General features: G+C 35.8%; 1 protein-coding gene across 3 annotated transcripts in view; it reads left to right on the top strand.

The window, feature by feature from the left end:
• ZFYVE28 (zinc finger FYVE-type containing 28) overlaps positions 1 to 20,449 on the top strand; it is a 110,343-nt gene that overhangs the window by 54,311 nt on the left and 35,583 nt on the right. For all 3 annotated transcript variants that reach the window (XM_026847146.1, XM_026847144.1, XM_026847145.1), the window contains exons 5-8: positions 203 to 292; positions 2,234 to 2,323; positions 5,484 to 5,585; positions 12,995 to 14,353. In XM_026847146.1, the coding sequence (XP_026702947.1) occupies positions 203 to 292; positions 2,234 to 2,323; positions 5,484 to 5,585; positions 12,995 to 14,353 (1,641 nt within the window). The remainder of the gene's footprint in view (positions 1 to 202; positions 293 to 2,233; positions 2,324 to 5,483; positions 5,586 to 12,994; positions 14,354 to 20,449) is intronic.

Genomic DNA, 20,449 nt, shown 5'->3' with positions numbered 1-20,449 from the left:
CTGAGTTGCATTGCCTCAATCTGCAATAAGTAAATCAGTGGCATTTCTTTTGATTCTTACAGTCTACAATTTCCATAGTGAGTGGTTTCAGAATGCTGCAGAAAAGGTTAGGTTTCAAAGATAATTTGTACTGCATTTCTTTTTATAAACTGAATCATTAAAGTGTGTAAAATAATAGTACATTATTTTATTATCTTTGTAGTTATGTGTCAGCCATGGTACCTGTGAAGTCTCCAAAAGAATATTATGTACAGCAAGAGGTAATCGTACTTTTCTGTGAAACTGTGGAGAGGTAAGCATTTTAATTACATACTATATTTTAATTTCTGTGTTTACTTGGAGCTTTTTGTAGAAACTTTGAACTGTAGTCCTTAAGAAGCATCATAAAACACTAGATATTTTGCTTTTCTAGTAAGTATCCAAATACAAAGATAAAAAGCATTAAGGATGCTTGCCCAGCACAAGCCTATACTTTTTATTTTCTAGACAAAAAACCCTCAAAAGTTAATAATCCAACAATAACAATGCTGTTGGTATGCATAGTTATAGATGTGTAAACGAAGACAGCATTTAAATAAGCTAAATCTGTTTCAGGCATCAAGATGTAATAATACTTCATGCGAGAATAAATGGGGATGTGATTCAAATAATCTGTGAACCTGTAGTGATTTTTTCATGAAAAACTTGTAAAAGCTCTTTTAGGATCATAGAGGACTGGAGCTTGACTCTGTATGTATTAAGAGATGATGTTAAAAAAAATCCTAGCACTCCAGCAATTCCTAAGTTCTTTTAGGAATATAAGGTGATAAGGAAGATGTGAATTTGTTTGCAATATACTGTGTTGAACTTCTTGGGGTTTTTTTGTTGTTGTTTTCCCCCCTCGTCAGAGTAACTAGCCTAGCAGGTAGACAGTAGAGGGGAACAACATGCAAAATGCTGAGCTTTAGTGAGGTTTTGAGCAGTGCAACACTGTTTTCAGAAGGAAACTAGTGAATTGTAGTCTGGGTGGAATTATTAGAGACCAATTCACTGTAAAATGCACTCAGAGTAAGTTGGTTTTACTGTTGTATTAGGAGAATTTGTGAAGTAGGACCCTGGTTCTGACTTTTCTTAAGAAATCGAGTACAGAGTGCACTGCCACAGTCTCTAGATGACACCAAGATCAGAGGTGTTTCAGGCATTTTAAAAGATAGGATTACAACTCAGAATGATCACAATTAGGAGAAATATAGATAGAGATAGATAGATAGATATAGATATAGATATAGATATAGATATATATTTGCTCAATAAGAGGAAAAAGGTGGTTTCTCATTTGCAGCTTCGGATAACCTGGCAGTGGACTGTAGGAAGGAACAAGGAGTTGTGTGGGAACAAGTTGAGTGAGTCACACACCGAGTCCATCCACTGTTAGTACAAACCAGGGCTTTATGGTCATGTTGCTGTTCACAACCAGCAGTATTGGCAAGACAAGTTCTGATAAGGAATAAGAAGTTGTTATTTCTGTTCGTTTCGGAACCAGTCAGATCTCAGTGGGAATAGTGTGCAGTTTTGGGTGTTATCTTACGCTCAGATATGGACAAATCGGACAAGAAATTTGAGGATGTTACAAAACTTGGAAGGAAATTTAGAAATTGTGAAGAAGCCTGGAAAACATAGCCAAGTGATACCAAACTGGGTTTTAATCTAAAAGGAGCTTAAGTTATTTGAAATGTTACTAGGGGACTGTGAAGTGTCCTCCAAATATTAAATCCTTATACTTCAATAATAGTTGCTGTACAGAACTTTTTTTACTCTGGTTTATTAGTTTAGGAAGGGTTCACCTAAATGATTATAGCAAATTTTATTTGAAAGTGAAACCAAATATTTCTCCCTACTATTTTAAAAATGGTTCTTTAAATTGTAAAATTCTGAGTACCAGTGGTTTTCAGTGACAAGCGGAAGCATGGCATGAAATAGTAAAGAAAAAGGGAAAACAGCATAAAAATTATTTTGGTTTTGGATGGCTATAAAAGTTTTAAGTGTTTAAAGTTTTATTCTTATATTAATATTTCTTTAAAGCAAGACTACAGCAGTCAGTTATATAAAGTGTTTTATTTGGTACAAAAATAGTTCATGAGTTAAATACCATCAATTTGGTTTGGCTTAGAACAATTTATTCAAAATTTTTCCTGTTGAAATGTTTTCTTCAAGAGTTTGATCTCTTACTAAATAAACTTGTTCTTCCGCTTAGAGCCTTAAGGCTTGGATACCTCACTCAAGATATGATAGATGACTATGAACCAGCTTTAATGTTTACAATTCCAAGATTAGCCATTGTATGGTAAGTAATTTTTTAACTACTTCCCACTCTGCCTGATTTAAAGATTTGCTGAAGATTTCAAAAATTTTGTTCAGAATTCTAACTTTTTTTTCACAGAGCTTGCTTTTACTTTCTTTAAACTCAAATAAGAGGATTATGTTTTGGTTTACATCATTACTGGTTTTATGTAGAATATCATGAGAAAAAAAAAAAGAAGAGAAGGTAGAAAATTAAATATAGAAGACAGGAATCTGGAACAATTGATCAGTCATCCTCCAGAAAGAAATTTTAAATTGTCACTTTGTCAGAAATATTTTTTTAAAAGCAAATAGTTTGTGTCGCTCAAAAATAATATGACCTAAGTTTACAAGTCTTGAAAACCAAAAGTTGTCAACAGGAATTGTGTATTTTTCGTAATGACTCTAGGTTCAGAAAGAGTTGTAAGGACAAACTGCATTGTGACCACTGAGTTAGGCTTAAATCTTTTTCCAAGGAAAGTATTAACTTATATGTAGATTTGTGGCCTGTATTGACAACTAAACTAAAACAAGTGGTTTTGCTTCATGCAGCTTTTGCAGTATTGAACAAATCGGATGCATTTTTCCTAATGAGTCTTCATAATTTAATAAGACAGCAGTTTCTCTGGAGTAAAGCCAGCATATTTTTAATATTTTACGATTGTGAATGCTTTAAAGTTAGCTAATATAAGGAGTATAATTGAGGGAAATAAGAAACCTCAAATCCTGAGTGTAATACGCTTCTCCTCAGGAAATCCCTGTGGCCCATTCTTCCTGTTAAATAGGCTATTGTCTGTAACTGTCATTCTAAAAATAATAACAGTAATAATCTGATTATCAAAAGGACAACAGGAATGTGAGAACTCAGTTTGAAGCTGCTGGAAGGCACAATGAAGAAGAGTACATCATGACTAACTGGAAAACCGAGGGCACTCTGAAAAACACATGCTGTCTATCCCAAATTACAGAGGACAGAGAGGGAGAAGAGAAAAAAGTTTAACTGCTCCAAAATATCCAGTGATTTGAAAATAAATCATTACCATGTGAAGTTCAACAGAAAAACTATACCATCCAGATCTGTGTTTGGAAGAAATGCAAGCCTTTTACTTGGACTGTGAAAGGAGAGGCCTTTAAATGCAAGATAGACCCACACAAAGTTGTCGTGCTGTTGCTCTGTGTCTTAATGAGAAGGATGGGTCTGGAGCAAGGAGAAGTGCTGGATGCCTGCAGTCCTCTAATAGCAAAGGTTTAAGGAATATTTCTTAGTGTAGTTTCTGCTTAAGGTTTCTTTTCAGACATCAGTTTACAATGCACATCATACAGTGTATGTTGCCTAGTATGTTAACAAGTGTTAGTGAACTTGGAACCTAGTAGGAAATATTAAAAAGTTTTCTCCATTTTTTAGTTATTTCTGTGTTATGACTATATTCAAGCATTTCATAAGGTTTTTTTGTAGTACTTCAGCCCACTTTTATTTCTTCTGAGAGTTAAACCCTATGGAAAGCAAATTGTACCTGAAAGCCAAGGGAATGGTGATTTTGCATCAGGTAGAAGTTCAGTGAGAGCAGCCTCAAGCTTCCAAACAAAGAAGTAACATTTATTTGAGCAGAACATAGCACATGAGTCAGCAGTAACTACTTTGTTTTGTGGTAGACTGTTGAAGCTCAGAAAGCTTAGGAAAAAGAAAATAAATATTGAAGTTATGTGTCCGTGGTAACAGGATAATTTCTCTTAAGCCATAAAAAAAGGCAACTTTTCTTTTTCTTCTCCTTTTTCCCTGCTCCTTCCCTGAAAACCCTAGTCCCGAAAGCAGTGTTGGTCAAGTTTAGTGGTCAGATTTCTTGGACCCTCTGTTACCTTGACAATTTTGAATTTTCTGATGGCCATCTTCCAGCCTGATGGGAGACCACGGTACTACACTGCTACCAGAGCGTAAACCAGCCTCTGGGGTTATAAACAGAAGCAAAAGAGCAGTATTTCCCAGATGATAAACAGAGTGTAAGGGGTCCTTTTTTTTTTTTTTTTTAATACTTCAGTGGGATTCGTGTAACTTGTGACATCAGCTTTGCCACTGTGTCTCAGAGAGCCTTCAGTGGTCATGCAGGGTGCTTGCTAGCAAACAGCCAGCGAACAAAAGATAAGAACAATCTTGTGAGTCCCCATTGCTCTGGATGATTTGGATGCGAAATGGCTAGAAAGCTCTCCGAAGCAACATCTGAGTGTAAGAAAATGAGCGTACGTTTGAACTACTGTAGGTAGCTGAGCACTGACTGTAAGGACAAGAAGGGAAAAATGGCCTGGAAAAATTAAAATCTGTTATCTCGAGTGTGAGAACACGTGATGAATTTGCCTTTGAGAAACATACGTTGTTTTTGCAGTGGGGAGAGGATTAAATAGTTTTAAGCACAGTGGTGCCTGGTGTGGGTAGAATCCACTTTCTCAGACAGTGCAGTACGATGCAGCAGATATGGTGAAGAAGGTGAATTTTGTTTAATCAAACTCACAAACAGGTTTGGGCAGTAGTGATCTGGTCAGGAGGAACTATTGAGATATCTACAGAGGAGGACATGGAAGTTTCAGGACCGTGAACTAACCTGTTTCCAAGGAAATTTCTATAAGTCCTGCATTGATTTAGGAGCATGGTATTATCAAAATATGTTTTATGTGATTTAGAAAATGTGTGCTCTTTTTTTACCACATGTTAATGCCAGGTTGTATTTATCTTAGAGGTAGAAAATAGGAGCACAAGAGTCAACTATCTTACCTAGAAATTATTTATACTGGAAAGAAAAAGCCATTTACAATCTCAAGTCAGTGGACTTTCCACAACTTTCTTGATAATCAGTTTCTTGTGGTTTTTTGTTGTTTTTTTTAATGGGTCAGCTGCAGCAAGAAATTAAATATGTTTTTCCCCTTATACTTCCATTGCTTTTTCTTCCATATTTAAGGGAGGGTGGACAGATGGAAGGGGATTTTTTCCCTGTTGCTTTAAATAGCATTTAATTCTACTTGTGGGTGAATATGACAAAAACAAGATAACAATATGTAATTTAAGTGTAGTTCTAATGTTTATGTACAGTTGCTTTTCTGACTCCTTAGTAGTTGCTCTGTATAATGAAATATTCATTTTTGGTGTGTGTTTATGCATGTGTTTTGAATTACAGTGGCCTTGTTGTCTACTCCGAGGGACCATTAAATTTGGACCATAAACCAGAAGATATGTCTGAGCTCTTCAGACCTTTTCACACTTTGCTAAGAAAAATAAGGCAAGTAATAAAAGATAGTTGTAACTGCTTCTCTTCTGAAGCGAAAATCAAAGGCTTAAAAAAGAAATCATAAATGCCTAGAAAAGTGTTTGTTTGCTATGTTAACCATAAACTCTATTTTGCTCTCATCTGCCTGATAAACCCATGAAATAACTAAATGTAGTTTTTCATTTTATGGGAGTTTTCTGAACTTTTCATCTCTGATAGTTTTACTTTTTTTCTGAATACCATTTTATAACATTTCAGATTTTCCTTATGGTTGGATGATGCCTGAAATACTGAGGTTGCAGTTTATTTTTGGAGATCCTGTTTCTAATTAGCATCAATGTTTCTGTTTAGCCATGCTTATGACATTTTCTCATTACATTGTGATGCAGTACTCAGATGATTCTTAATTTAATAGAAGTTACTATTGGTTTTTCATGTTGTGGATCTGTTTTTACAGGATGGATCATTTTATATATACCTGTTTTCACAGTGCTTCAGTCTTGGTAACCATTGGAGATAAGTAGGCTTTGGCTCAACTATAAAGAGAATTAAAATACTTTTTTTGTAGTTGAGGTCTTTTGAAGACTGATCTGTTACTTTGGAGAAATGAAGCTGTATCCTTAAAGGATCTTTCTATTCAGGCTTTTTTATGTTCACCCTTAAGATACTTAATCTGAGTGTTAAAACAAAAACTGTTTTCTAAATCCGTAAGCCCTATTATTACCTTAGAATTGAAATTTATAAGCCAACTTCAAATTTTTTCCTAGGAATCTCTAGAGATAATTTGACAGAAGTTTTGCTTTACTGTGTCAAATTTCCACCTCTTTATCACCTTCCTTGTATGTTGTTATGACAGTTTGATGTAAGGATAGTTTTGATGTGTGCACAAGTTTACCCCGATTAATTTCTTCTCACCTGTTAGAGGGGAGGCATCTCCTGGGGGAGAATGCAATCTGTCAGGGATGGTTCAGAGAGGAGCCTGTTTCTGAAGTCAGGTATTATGAATAGCCAAACCACATCCTTTTGTGTGCCTTCAAGACAGAAATATTAAGAAATCTTTAAGGAATACCGGTTTATTTTTAGGTATATCAGTGATACTCGTATTGAAATCTCAGAATTCATCTCAGACAAGTCAACATGTTTGGGATTTTTTTGAGTGATTGTGGTTTTATAAAACAGTGAGTAAAGAACAACATGAATTGAGGAGCAAACCTTAAGTTAGAGGGGGGGGAAAAAACCTTTAATGGTACTGAAGCTTTAAAAGTTCATGAAATTTACATTAAAATATCTCACTCTCAAAATATGGTTATCATGGAAGTTTTCACCACCATTCCAATGTCTGTCTAAAGCAAAAAAAATACTTAAAAGCTAATATACTTATTATAATCTGTTCTTTCTGCTTACTCCTTACATTTCACAACACAGAAAATGAAAATCGATGAAGTCAGTTTATTGCTTAGTCCATTTAATTTTCAGTTACGCTGAACTTAATGCTTGGGTTGAAAATACATTAGTAAAATGCATGTTTGTTCAATAACTACAATTTTCAATGCAGACTTCAAAAAATAAGACTCAGATTAGTTTTTGGAAAAAGTTCTGATAAACTTTAGACTTATGTTTATTCTGTTAAATAAGTATTAAGAAATGTGATTTCAGATGTCTAGGAGACAAAGCTTGTGAAGTGTTCTTGGTGAGATAACATCAATCAGAGCAAAAATTAAAGCAAGTTAAGACAGTGTGAAATTTTATGCCTGGCAGTGAGATCTCTGAATTGAAGGAATGTCAAGGAACTTGAATATTTGAAAGAACTGGGCTCAAAAAGATCATTTAGTAATATTCTTGAATATAAATACATTTAATGAAAATAGCAGTGAGTTACTAATAACTGTGTGGTTCATGTAGGGTAATTAAATTATTTCTAAAGTACCTAAGTTGTCTAGATTTATTTTTTGGGTTTTGTTATCACAGATATTTTTTTTTTCTAACTTATCAGGCTGCAATTCCAACTCAGTAAGAATGTTCACAGAAACCTGTAAGGGATGATGGAATGAGATACTTGATATTCCTGTTCTCCAGCAAAAGGGGAGCATTTTTTCCAGGAGTCTTCAGTCTCCCTCACCAGTAGTTAAGGCATGAAAATAGATTCAAGTAGTCTTCTGTTAGAGTAGTTGCATCTTGTGTTGTAGTTGTGTGCCTGTTGTAAGAATATAGAACAGTATGTTGTTGCAGAATACTATCTATTCCCAGTTAATTTCTCTGAAGTTCTGTAACTTTTTAGCCAACTAAATAATTTATAGAGTAACAGCAAATACACAGCTTATTTTGTAGGATGACAGGTAATTTGTAAGCTGTACTATCCTTAAACATCCCTCCTGTTAAAGGCAATGATAAGTACTGTATTGATATGAATCCACATAAATAAATCAGAACTAGCAGAGAAAAATATCAATTGGCTAGGAAAAAATTTGGTGTCCTATTGGTGTCTGACCATTGGTGTCTGGAAACAATAGAGGCTGTAGAGACTCTCCGAGTAAAAGTAGTATGGGTTCTTGTGTAGGTTTTGGTAAGGTTGAGCAGCAAATGATGACTTTTAATGTTTTAATATTGAAGCAGGTGCTTGTGTTGGTTGCATTTTGGATGCAAAACATAAACATTGGTATTTTATATATCTACCAATGCATAATAATATAGTAGTGTTATCTCTCTTTCTTTTAAACTAAGCCATTTGAACCATTTCTGCCAAATGACTGTAATCTGCCTAGTAAGTATAAAAAACATGTCATCTGGTATATGCATAGAAATTTAATTTAGATGCCTGTGACACTAAATATTCTGTGATTAAAAAATACCTGTGCTCTATGTACATTTTGAGACTATTATATGGAGATTTTCAGAGGCGAGCAGACCTGGGATTTTGCAGTACTCTCTCATTCTGCCCTTTTTTCGAAGCCCTCTGCTTGCCTGGTGCTTGTTTCTGGACCATTACAATTGATGGCAGCGTCCCTATGGATTTTGGGGGTGCAGAATCAAGCAAATTGCAGATCAAGTCGTGCAGAATCAGATTGTACCATTTTAAGTATACTGGAACCCTTCTATATCATAGTCTGGAAGTCAAATGCAGTATACCTGTTGTCAGTGTGTTCAAGCATGTTGGGGGGGTGGGGGGGCAGGGGACAATGAAACTCATGTGCTTTTAATGTGTGTGCAGAGGTTGTGGGGAAACTGGTTAGTTTTTCCAAGATGTCTGTGTTTAAAACTTTGAGTTGGTTTTAGAAGTTTTGCAGTAAAGGAGTACCAGTGATATTTGTCAGTGTTGATTTCTTAGTGTTGCTGTATCAGAATAGATCTATAGACTTTCGTGTGCTCAGCCCTGTGGAAGCAGGAGGATGCAAATTGCATTCCTGTACCTGCATTGTGATCTTATGATGGCAGCTCCATAGACAGCTGTTTATGCTCCATTCAGAACATGAACTGAAGCACAGGCTGGCAATAATTATGATGCTGTTCTCTGGAAACAGACAATTTAAAATTCTAGTTAGAATAGGAACAAAGTTAATGAAGGAGACTTGGAGAATGTGTGAGATCAGTGCACTTGGGGTTTTGTGGCCCAGTCATCTATTTAGCCGAATTTGTCTTTAAATGGACTTCTGGCCTCAGATCTTAGAATAAGTAATTTCTGCACCCTCAATATTGGCAGTAGAATAAAATATGTTTATTGGTTTTGCAATAGGGAGCGTAAATTTCTACTACTGCTTGTAACAAGCAGAGTACATATCAAGAACTTGCCTTGTTTTCTGCCAGTGGCTGTAGCCACTGGAAGAAAAATGTTCTTCGTATTTTAAAGGCTAGATTGCCTTCCTGTGTTGTTATGCCAAAAAATAATAAAAGTAGGTGAAACCTCAACATGTTTTTTTAAAATTCAGTATTTTCTAAAGCCTCTGTGAGAAGAAAGCACACTGCTGCTGTCAGGGTGGATTGCGGAAGCTCTCTTTACCTGCGGCTTATAAATAATGAAAGCAGATGGAGAAATTCTTTTTTCCATATGACCACAGCCCTTGCTTGGATCTGATGATGAGTTACAGATGCTACAGCAGAAAGGACGTGAACTGTGGAAGTTGCTACAGCATAATTAAATCTTACGGTTCAGTAATGATGCCTCATGTTTAGTTTTAAACCTTCAGTAGTGAGATTTAACATTTGTTTCTATATACTGGTTGACGTTAATTTTTATTCTCAATGTCTACATAGGCATTTTAAAACATGCCAATGTTCCTAATGTTGGCAGTGAATCCTGTATAATCTAATATACGGTGTTTCAAAAGATAACTGTTGATCAAACATTTGTCATCTTGCAAGGGAACTTGTATTTAGAATAGTCCAGTAAGTCTAGGGGGGTTTATGCAAAGAGCTGAAGATAGTTGTCCGCACCTATTTTAGAACAAGCTGTATTTGTTAACAGCAGGATTTCTGGTGTTTGATTTGGGAAAAAAGAGCATATTTCTCTTGAATTTAAAGTAGGATTATTTCTCTACTGAAATAACAGGGCTGGTGGACTACCACATGTAATCCAACTGATTATGTATAGCAATTCTTGCAAGGCAGCATGGATCTGACTCACCTAGAAAGACACGAGAACTGTCAGCTGATTTGATTGACTTTTTAAATTTTTTTATCAGCTTTATTTAGTTATCCTCAAAACTGCACACAATTGTTTTTAAATTTTCAGGTACTGTTATTGGCAGAAACAAAGAGTTCATTACTCAAGTCAATGAAGGTAGCCAGCATAAAGCAAATGTGTATTTTCTAGTCCTTATTTTACAGGGAATGTGTGAAACCTGTATCCGATAGGTCTGAGCAGTCAGGCACTCTGTCTTCAGAAAGGAATCAGAGCAGTTTTGAGCACCCAGACTCATTCAGGAATCCTAGGTGCTGCCATGCAGTGTTCTGGAAACTGAATAAAACCCCAGACTAGATGCTGAAGGTCAGAAGATTCACTCTTAGATTTTTAAATGGGCCCATTTCACTCCCAGTTATGCTAATGAGCTTGGATGGAAAGCTAATTCCTTTGAATGTTGCTAATGTAGTCTATATTTGTAGAAGTCAATAATTCTTATCTTCTGTTTTCAGAAGAGTGTATGAATGTGGTGTATGGACAAGCATAGCTGATGATTAAGCAGTTGACTTCTGATCACTTCGACACACACATTTTTACCCGTGCAAGGATGCCACCTTAGTTCAGAAATCACTGATCTACAGGCTGCTGGAATCCTGTTAGGGTGCACTTACCAGAGGTCACTGTGTGAGAAATATCTTATGTTTTTAATATCTTTTCATAAGGGAGGGACAAGCTTAAACCCTCCACTGTTGTGTTTGTGTGCTTACTCTGTTGTGGATTTTTAAGTTTAAAACCCCAACTGTTTCTAAAAACCCCACATTAATTTGTTTCTGCTTATATAAACTTAATATCACAGCATTTCTGTAAAAACTGACAAACTGAAAATTCGTAATACAAAGCCTCATGGCAAAAATCATGTTATTCCATATTTCTATTGATTATATTGGTATCGTTCTTTCAAAAATAAACAAGAACACAACTTTTTTATGTTGACATTAAAACATAAACCATTCTCTGTCAGTTTGTTTTTATGGTAATGTTAAAATGCTTAATCTCTTACAGACACTGATTACTGTTTAAATAAAAAATCTGAGTAATGAAATGGTATCATCATATACTGTTTAGACAAAAGAAAGGAATGTGTAGGTATTTTAAAACGTTCGAGTGTGCCAGATAGCAATACTGGTTTATAGCTTTATTAGGTAAGTGGGCCTAACAGATTGCCTATTTCCCTTTCTTATTTATGGTTGTGTACATTTGACAGTTTTTTCACAAAGATGCATATGGAATTATTTAAATAAATACTGACTTCTCTACTAGAGAATATGGGAACAAGTGAAAAGAGGAGGATAGAATGGTGCAATTGATCTTAAGGTACTGGAAATTTTTTCAGAGCCATATAACTCCTATATAAAGTGTCTTTTTTATTTTTTAAAAAAAAAGATGCTAATTGTATGGAATGCATGTAACCATAAAAATGTGTTCTATACTTATTCTGACTTTAGCATGCTTATTTAAACTGTTACCTTTTTAAAAATTGCCGAGTAGCTGATACACAAGTCAGATACTAGTGATATGTTTGGGGGGCAATTTGATCTTTTAGCGATAGTACTTTGAAAAATATTGGATCTTTGAGTTAACAAGTTAAGAATGCAAGCCATTGACTGGAAATTAAGATGTGAGATGTGTTGAATGTTTCTTTTGGGGTTTTTTTTGATCCTCTTGTTTAGACTGAAGTTACTGCTTTAAGGGAATTCTTTTACTATGGGCTTATTAATATGCCAGCTCTACGTCACCTGCTAGCTAGTGATTTCTAACCACATGAGGAGTAATGGACTCCTAGCCTCTGTTTAAGTAGAGGATCTTGCTTTTCCCATCCATTCATTTATGCCAGAGTATACTTGCTGGCCTTCAAAAATGTTAACAACGTTCTTGACAGAGAGGATATTTTTATATGCGGTTTCTAGTTGAGAAGCACAGTGTAAATAAAATTCAGAGTTAATTTTAAGTGCTGCTGTGTCTATGGATTTGTTTTAAAGTTGTACAGCACTTAAACAGCCTCAAATAACACTTTGTTTTTAGGTGCTCGTAGTCCTGAATTGCAATACTGATGACACTTGGTAGCACTGGAGATGCTGCATATCTCAAGGAAACATAGTTTAGTAAATACTTAAACGTTTGCTAAGGCCTGCCTGGTTCTTAACATCATGCAGAAGCTTAACTCCCTAATGACTGAGTTACATGTTTGAGGTGGGAGAGCTCACTTTCAATCCCTATTTCAGTGAACAGGCTTCCAAGATGTCAGTGTTGCATAAGCGATATTACTATTTTTAATTAATTCTTTTTATCTGACAATATAATGGTGTGAAACTTCTGCAGTACTCTTTTGCAGAAGAATTTTCAGAATCTAGTATGAAGAATGGCAAATTGGTTTGTTAGTCAAAGTCAAATTTGTGAATGGAAAAAAATGACACTATATCTAATTGTGGGTAAAACTTTCACTATAAGTAATGGGGAGGGGGAAAGATCCATTTTTGGGTGTGTTTTGATTTATTTTGGAGCTTCGTTGCAAGGACGTAAGTAAGTTGGTACCCTGTATTTGCATGAGTAATCTCAGATTCAGGCATCAGCTATTGTGTTCTGAATATGAATACCAAATGCACCTTGAGTTACACAGCTGAAAGTACTCTGTGCCCCCAAGTTCTGGATTTCTGTACTAACAGTAAAAGCTGCTTTTAAAACTTGTAACATCGGTGCCTCTGATGACTGGAAATGCCAAGTGACATGTGTATTTCTTAATTTTCAGGGATCTACTTCAAACATTAACTGAGGATGAACTGCACACATTGGAACGTAACCTTTGCATCTCTCAAGATGTGGATTTTCCTGTCAGAGCGAATCCTGAAGTACCTTCTGTCATTACAACGGGCATAACTGCAACTTTGCCTGCTAAGGAGCTTTCAGCAAAAGCAGAAAATACAGAGGCTGAGCTGGCTTGTTCTATGCAGTATGATGAACAGGAGCTAGAACAGCTGAATAGGATGGTACACAGAGTTGGAGATGAAATGTCTTCTCTGCTTTCCCCTCCAAGCATCTGTCAGTCTCCAGCTCACAGACCTAGCCTAAGAAATAGTTCTAGCACAGAAGCTTCACCAACAAGACACCATCTTGACAATTTAACTGATGAAGAGGACAGAGTGTTTTTTATGGATGACCTAGATGGAGCAGGAGAAGCTCTTGCTGGGTTGGATTCAGTAAGTGATACTTTTGCTTGGGTGAATAACCCTTGCCATGATTCAAAACAGAACCTGCAATATAGAGATGCTTTGCTGTCAGAGAACAGCCATCAGACAGAGGAAACTTTGCTTTTAAAAGACGCTGCAAGTGACTTAAGCAATAATAACAATATTGAAGACAGCAAACAGATGTCTGGCATTTCAGTTCAGAATTCATGCAGCTGTCTAGAAGGTCCGGACTCACAGTTATACCTCAATGGCTGGGATGCATATGCTGACGATGCAGAAATGGCAGAAGTGATAGCTCACAGGACAGGGGGAATGAAAATATCTGCTACCGTAATATTCAATCCTAAATCTCCCTCTAGCTCAGAATCCCCAGTAACAACTCCAGAAGCAGCTGTTAGTTGTGTTCCTGGATCTGCTAATCCATTAGCAAATGAGGAGGAGGATGAATCCAATAAACTCAGTATAGCTGCCACAAACTGTCTAATTAATTCCTGTGTGTGTTGTGGCAGCTGTGAAGACAGCAGGGAGGACAGTGTTGAAGGTTTAAAGACTAAACATTCTGCAGGAGGTGTTGTAAATGCTTCATATGCATTAGTAAAGTCTAAGGAAATGGACCATGTAGAGAACTCAGACAGTTCAGTCCCTGCACAGGAAACATTAAAACCTGAAACTTCTGCTTTGTTAGCAGAAAGAGACTTTGGCAGAGAAGAGCAAAAACTGCCTATCTCCTCTAAGTGCCTGGCACATTCCTCAGGTTCACAGGTAGGAGCAGAAAATGACACACAAGAAGCAGAAAGCATCTCAAATCAGCAGAAGTGGGAGAAGAGAAAACAACTATGTGAGAAAAAAATGGACAACAGTGAAGATACTAGTAGTGAAAGGACAACAAAGGAAGATGTGAAGTCAAGATCTAGTTCAAGGTAAGAGCAACTTGAAGTTTTGGCAGTAATTTGCATGTAAATTCTTACATCCTTTACCTATTGGTGTATAATTAATGTTGCTTTTAAAGAAAATAGTGTTTTGCAGGATTAAGGAATTTTTCGGTGTACATTTTTTTGAGTAGCTTTTTGTTGGACTTCATCAGCTTTTTTGGAAAACATTCGGAGAACACATGAATTTTAATGATATAATGTCTCTATATCATTGAAACCAAGTACACTAATCTTACTAGTTCAATGAATGTAACAGTGCATTGCTGCTAAACATCATCTGGGTCATTAGCTCTGTTGTACTCTGCTGTTTTGCAGGAAAAGTGTGTCTGAGATACTATAAAGTTAACTTCCATCAATGCATGGGATTAAATTGGGATCTAAACACTTTTTACCTTATCTTCTTCTGAGAGAATGGGGTTGATAGGTTATTTGTGGGCATGAGGGTATTTGTGAATGTTTCTGTGCTGAATAGAGCCTAACAGAGTGCAGAAACATCTTTTAAACCTATTGAATCATTTCAACCAAAGCTGATAGAACAATAGAGGTCATGGATTACAGTTCTACATATTTAATGACAATAAGGAACCAGATAACAGAGAGAGACAATAACTATAGTTGTGTTAAAGAAAATGCCATGCTTCAGGTCAACTTTGATTAGACATTAGGGATCCTACACGTGTTAGTACAAAACCAGACTTCGTTTTGGTTTACTGTTTAGGTGAGAACTTGTTTTGTAGTGAATAATGTCCTTGGTTTCCCTAAAGTATTAATATCATAAAGCCGAGAGAAGAAATTAAATAGAACTTACTGTTGTTCTCTGTATTTCTGTGACAGCTTGCTTCCTTTGTGCCTCACTGTGTCAGTACTGTGGAGATGGTTTGGTGCAGGTTCTCTGCTACATGTGTATAGAGTTTAGGATAATGCAGTGGGGACAGCTTGAACTGTGGAGCATTACTACAATATAAAGGCTACAGAAATAAACTTTTTTTTAGTAACATACCAATTGAATTATGAAACATTTTACTGGTAGTGGAAATAGAATCTAGAATTTTTGGCACTGGAGTTAAATCCTCTTACAGGCAAAAAATAATTTAACATGCACAAAATGCAACTTTTGAGAAGGTAGTTTTATCTTTTTCATTATTCTGTGTATTTGCTGTCTTGGGCTTGCAAGTCTTATCATATTCAAGGCCTTGCAACACGGTTTCTGAATGGACTTCACTTTTAAGAAGCAATTCACAAATCCTTTTGACATTTCAAGCTTTTGCAACACTTAAAGTGGAATATTGCTTAAAAGTAATTACTGTATGCTTAATTAGTGTCCTAATAAATTATACATCGTTTATAAATGCAGTTTGTTTACTAGTTTTTGCCTTGAATAGCATATTATATGAAATTTGTGAGACCAAGTCTTTAAAATAAAATTACATATATAAGCTTCTTTTTCAGTCTCCCATGGTTTGTGGATGTAGTAACCATTTCTTCACGTACTTGTCCAGCCTCCATTAATATTATATAAAAACTTTGTATGATAATTGTCCTTTTGCAGAGTTTTGTAGCTCTATGTTCCTCTGTGTCCTTTTGTTCCAGACCTGGCTTGTTACAGCTTCGTTGAATGACTCCTAGTTCCTGTTTGGCTTCTTCGAGCCGGTTGTGATTTTGTAGACTCCAGTCACGCTTCACCTATGTGGTTACTTTTTCAGGTTGGAAAAGTCACAGCCTACTTGATCAGAAGTTGTCCGTAGCTTTGATCATTCCTTTTGTCTTCCTCTAAACCTTTTTCAAGTATACTATTTCCTCTTAGCAATAAGTGAATCGGAACTACACTTACTCTCAGGGTATGAGCAAACCATGGACTTGCACAGTGGCATAATTATTTTCTCTTGTTTTTCCAATGGCTCTCAATATTTGACTTTAGATATTTTGCCAGGTGGTGAGCTGATGGGTTTTCTCAAGTTGTTTGCAGTACCCCAAGATCCTGCTTGTGAGCTCAGGCTGTCATTCTCTATCTGATGCTAAAGTTGTTCTCCCTGTGTTTACTAGTTGATTATCATCTTGCTGTATTACCTGTTACTCAGACTTTAAGATCCTGTGCAGTTTTTCCAGTCTGCTCTTGTTGTTATTGCCCTGAATAATTTTGCATCTGTAGGAACCTTTCAGACCTCATTGCTATCCCCATTTTTGCAGATTGTATGTGAAAACAAACCCCCAAACTAACTTCATTTGTGAAATCTTGCTCTTCTGAGAAGTGGTCATGTAACAGTTCCTCCCTATTTATAGTTAAGAATTATTTATTCATTTTGGGCCCTTTTCTCTTATGCTATAGCTCCTTAGTGAGGTATTTTGACAGAATCTTTTTGTAAATCCAGAGGCTACCAGCTGAATCACAGTTCTTCACAAGCTTCTTGACCCCTTCAGAATGCTCCCAAGAGGTTCCTGCTGCAGAAGCCATGTTACTTCTTTCCAGGCAGACTTCTTCATTATTGCCTACCTATTTATGCTTTTGATATATTCTGCTAAGTTGCTTAGTACAAACTTCAGCTCACAGAACTAGTTGTTTGAATCCCCTTGGAGGTCCTTTTAATTTTTAGAGATTGCCACCTTTAAACTCCATGCATCAACAAAGTTTTAAATAACTTAATTCATCCAATTAACTCTTGAGTTCTAAAACTCTTGAGTGAGTATTTTCTAACAAGTTAGTGAGTTTTGTCTGTTTTCACCATTGTGTCTTCTTCCACTGCTACTTTGTTGACATCTAATTCTGTCTATTTGTTATTAGACTACAGTACATCTGTTACTAATTCCATCTTCGCAGAAGTGGAGAAATAGGGATGGAGGTATTTGTTACTAGATTGTTGCTCCTTTATTTAGAAATGTTCTAATATTAACTCTTTCAGTTTATTCTGTGAGAGACAGATGCTGGGGATCTACTGAGGACTAGATTAAAAATTATACATGTGTAGATCCTTAGTTTTCTCATATGTCTATATATAGGTTTGGTTCTTGTCTCTGAATCACTAGTCATGTCATCAGTAAAAGAGATAATTCAGTTACAAAACAGAACTTTCTGGACCTTTTCTTACTCATGCTGCCTGCGCAGTGACTAATCACTGCTTTTCAATGGTATATTTAAATCGGAAGATCACATTAAGGTTCTGCAACTGCTCCCTATTACATGCTTGTGAATACCAACTTAACCATAGAGGAAATGTTGGAGACGGTAGATTATTTTCAGAATGATGGACCCATTAGCTAGAACAATAAGCAATCTAATATATATGAAATAGCTGCAGGATATGCTCATTCATCAAATTTATAAATGTATTTACTTTCTAGTTACTGTAAGTCACCAACTAGGAGAAGAAAGTTTTCTTTCCCTTGTCTAACTCAAACAGCTGTCAAGTGTGTATGTTCTGACACAAACTGTTTCTTTTAGTAAATCAGTTCATATACTATGCAGTATGACATTGTAGGTATAATTTCCATGGTCCAGTCAGGTTTACTGTAATCCTTAAACCTAAAATACTTGGTATTTCAGGTTCTCTATCTAGCCTCAGTATTCAGTGTGGTTTAAAATACAGATTAAATGCTATTCTACTTAAGATATGGGTATTGACATGTCTGCTACTTCAGTTTTTAAGTCATAGCTGATATTGTATTGTTGTGCATTATTCGCTTCTCAGTATCACAAAAAAATAAACACCAGGGACACCAAGAGTCTTGGGCAGCAGCATTAATGAGATGCAAATATGAGACAGTATCTGACCTTCTAAAGGGCCAACATGATAAGTAAAGGCTGTATATGGCAAAACAAACTCTTAAATGGGGGAAATAATGTAAGAATAGTACAGAAGATCATAAACCTATGACAAAGCAGCATTTGGTGTTTTGGGGTAATAAGTTAACCCCTAAACCAATCTTTACATCTGCAACTAGTATTCCTTTTTTTCCAACTGGAAGCAAGCTATGCCGATTTTTTTAAGTGCTCATTCTGTCATAGTATTCTGCCTGCTTTTTCCAAGGGGGAAAAAATTACAGAGAGTGAAGATCATGGGGTTTTTGGTGTTTTGGAAATACTTGGCTTTCTGTTCTTTTGAGACTTGAAGAGTCATTGTAAAACTGCTCGTTATTCTACATGTTTTACGAAGTTTGGCAGCTTGTTTCATATTGTCACACAATGCTAGTGTTTTGATGTTTTAATTTTAAATACCTGGTTCTGTTGCATGCTTGTTAATCTACATACAGACCTTAAAACAGTTCTGATATAAAAAAGGCTTCTTAAGCATAGTTTCTCTATTTCCTGCTGCAGTCTATTATGTGTAGTTTAAATTATACCCTTTTTCCGTTATCTTCCTTGATCTATTTGGCAAGTGTAGTCTTGAAGTCTTTTACATTGCACCTGAGAATTGTCAAGTCAAGCTGAAATTGGTAGCAAGAAAAACTTGATCTTCACACTTTCTGCAAGCTCTATCTGTGTCCACTGGCTGAGATGCTGGTGCTGTTTGCATTTATTTGTGGGGGCTTAAAAAATAGATTATTTTGCCATATGCTTTTGCAGTGTAAGGAGGAGGAATGAGGCATCCTTGGAAAAGCATGTTTTACTGTTTGCTGATCTGTATTGCAGTTCTAGAATAAAATGAATCATTTCTTCTTGTCCAGCTTGGTACTCAAGTTGTCCTATTTCTTAGTGTTGCAAATCTGTAGTCTAAAATTGTATATATTGTAATACATAATACAGTAGTCTATATTGTAATATATTTAAAATTTTACTTCCTCAAGATATTAGAATGACTTTGTAAAGAAGATGACCACCTGTTTTATGTAGTTGGTTTCTCATTTTATTTTTTGTCTGTATTTTATTTTGTTCACTTCCTAGCAACATGTGACGTGTGCATGTTTTCAGTACAACAGCTATAAGATAAGTCATTCCACCTTTATAAATGCATGGAAAAGAAGCATTTATATTTTTGGAATGGCTAGCATTTACACTTAAAAAAACCCGAAACACCACAAATTATCTTTCTAGCTTGCTTTTCAGTTTATAGCATTTGATTCCATAAGTGCTTCTTTATCAAAACTAGATTAATTGATATTGCAGTGCAAACTTGATTAAATGTCTTAAATTCATGCTTTCCCTATAATGCTCCTATCACAGTAAGACTTGAAGTTGTGTGTGTCTTGACATGACCAAGTGACCTTTTCCATAAAATTTAATGGACAGCTGTGCATATTCACATAAATAAGAACATATATCTGCTTAGTGTCTTTAGTCTTTAGCTATTCAGGTATAAGAAAATTTCTAATCAGCAGGAAGGAAGTAATAGTTTATTTGGAAAAAAAAATCAGCCTTTCAATGGCAGAATTTCCCTTAAGCAATCATTTGGCTCTTGACTGAAATTCCTCTGTTCCCCTTCTAGTATTCTGTTTCATTTCTTTGTGCAATTGGCCAAATTCAGATTCAGTATAAATGAATTTTTTCAATATCTCCTCCACTTATTTTTAATGATACACAACAGTGGTGGTGTTTGACCTTTTCTCTTGAATGCTGATTTTGTGCAGTATCTAATATGACTACTGTTATGAAGCTTTAGCATGCAAATTAAAGGTGTCAGTGTTTTGTACCAGCTCCCTTTTACTAGGTCCATATATCAAACGCAGCAACAGTGAACTGTATTAACTGTCAATGTGGGTTCCTGAAATGAGTATAGGAGGTAAAATAGAGTTTTAAGAGCCACTTCTGAGTGGATTTGGTATATAGGTGATAGATAAAGCTTTAGATTCAGCTCTCACGTGGTGTGAGATAGGGTAGATCTGTGCCAATTAACTAAAGTAACATGGAATGTGACTGTAACTCAAGTAATAACATTCATGAAGAAACCTTCCCCTGCAACAGCCAGAGATTTAATTTAATGTAAGAGGCTGGAAACACATTCCAGTAGAAAAGCGTACAAACCAGGATAAAAGTGGCTTTCAGTTTGTTTTTTACCTAGAATAGTTATAAAAAATGTCCAACAGCTTTAAATAAATGGTTTGTTAGTTCTTTCTGTCAGTATTCCATTAAAAGAGGCAGCCACATCACCCCAT

Source organism: Athene cunicularia (assembly GCF_003259725.1).
Source record: "Athene cunicularia isolate RWA chromosome 4 unlocalized genomic scaffold, athCun1 chr4_part1, whole genome shotgun sequence".
Taxonomy (NCBI): domain Eukaryota; kingdom Metazoa; phylum Chordata; class Aves; order Strigiformes; family Strigidae; genus Athene; species Athene cunicularia.
This window is presented reverse-complemented; position numbering and strand designations above follow the sequence as displayed.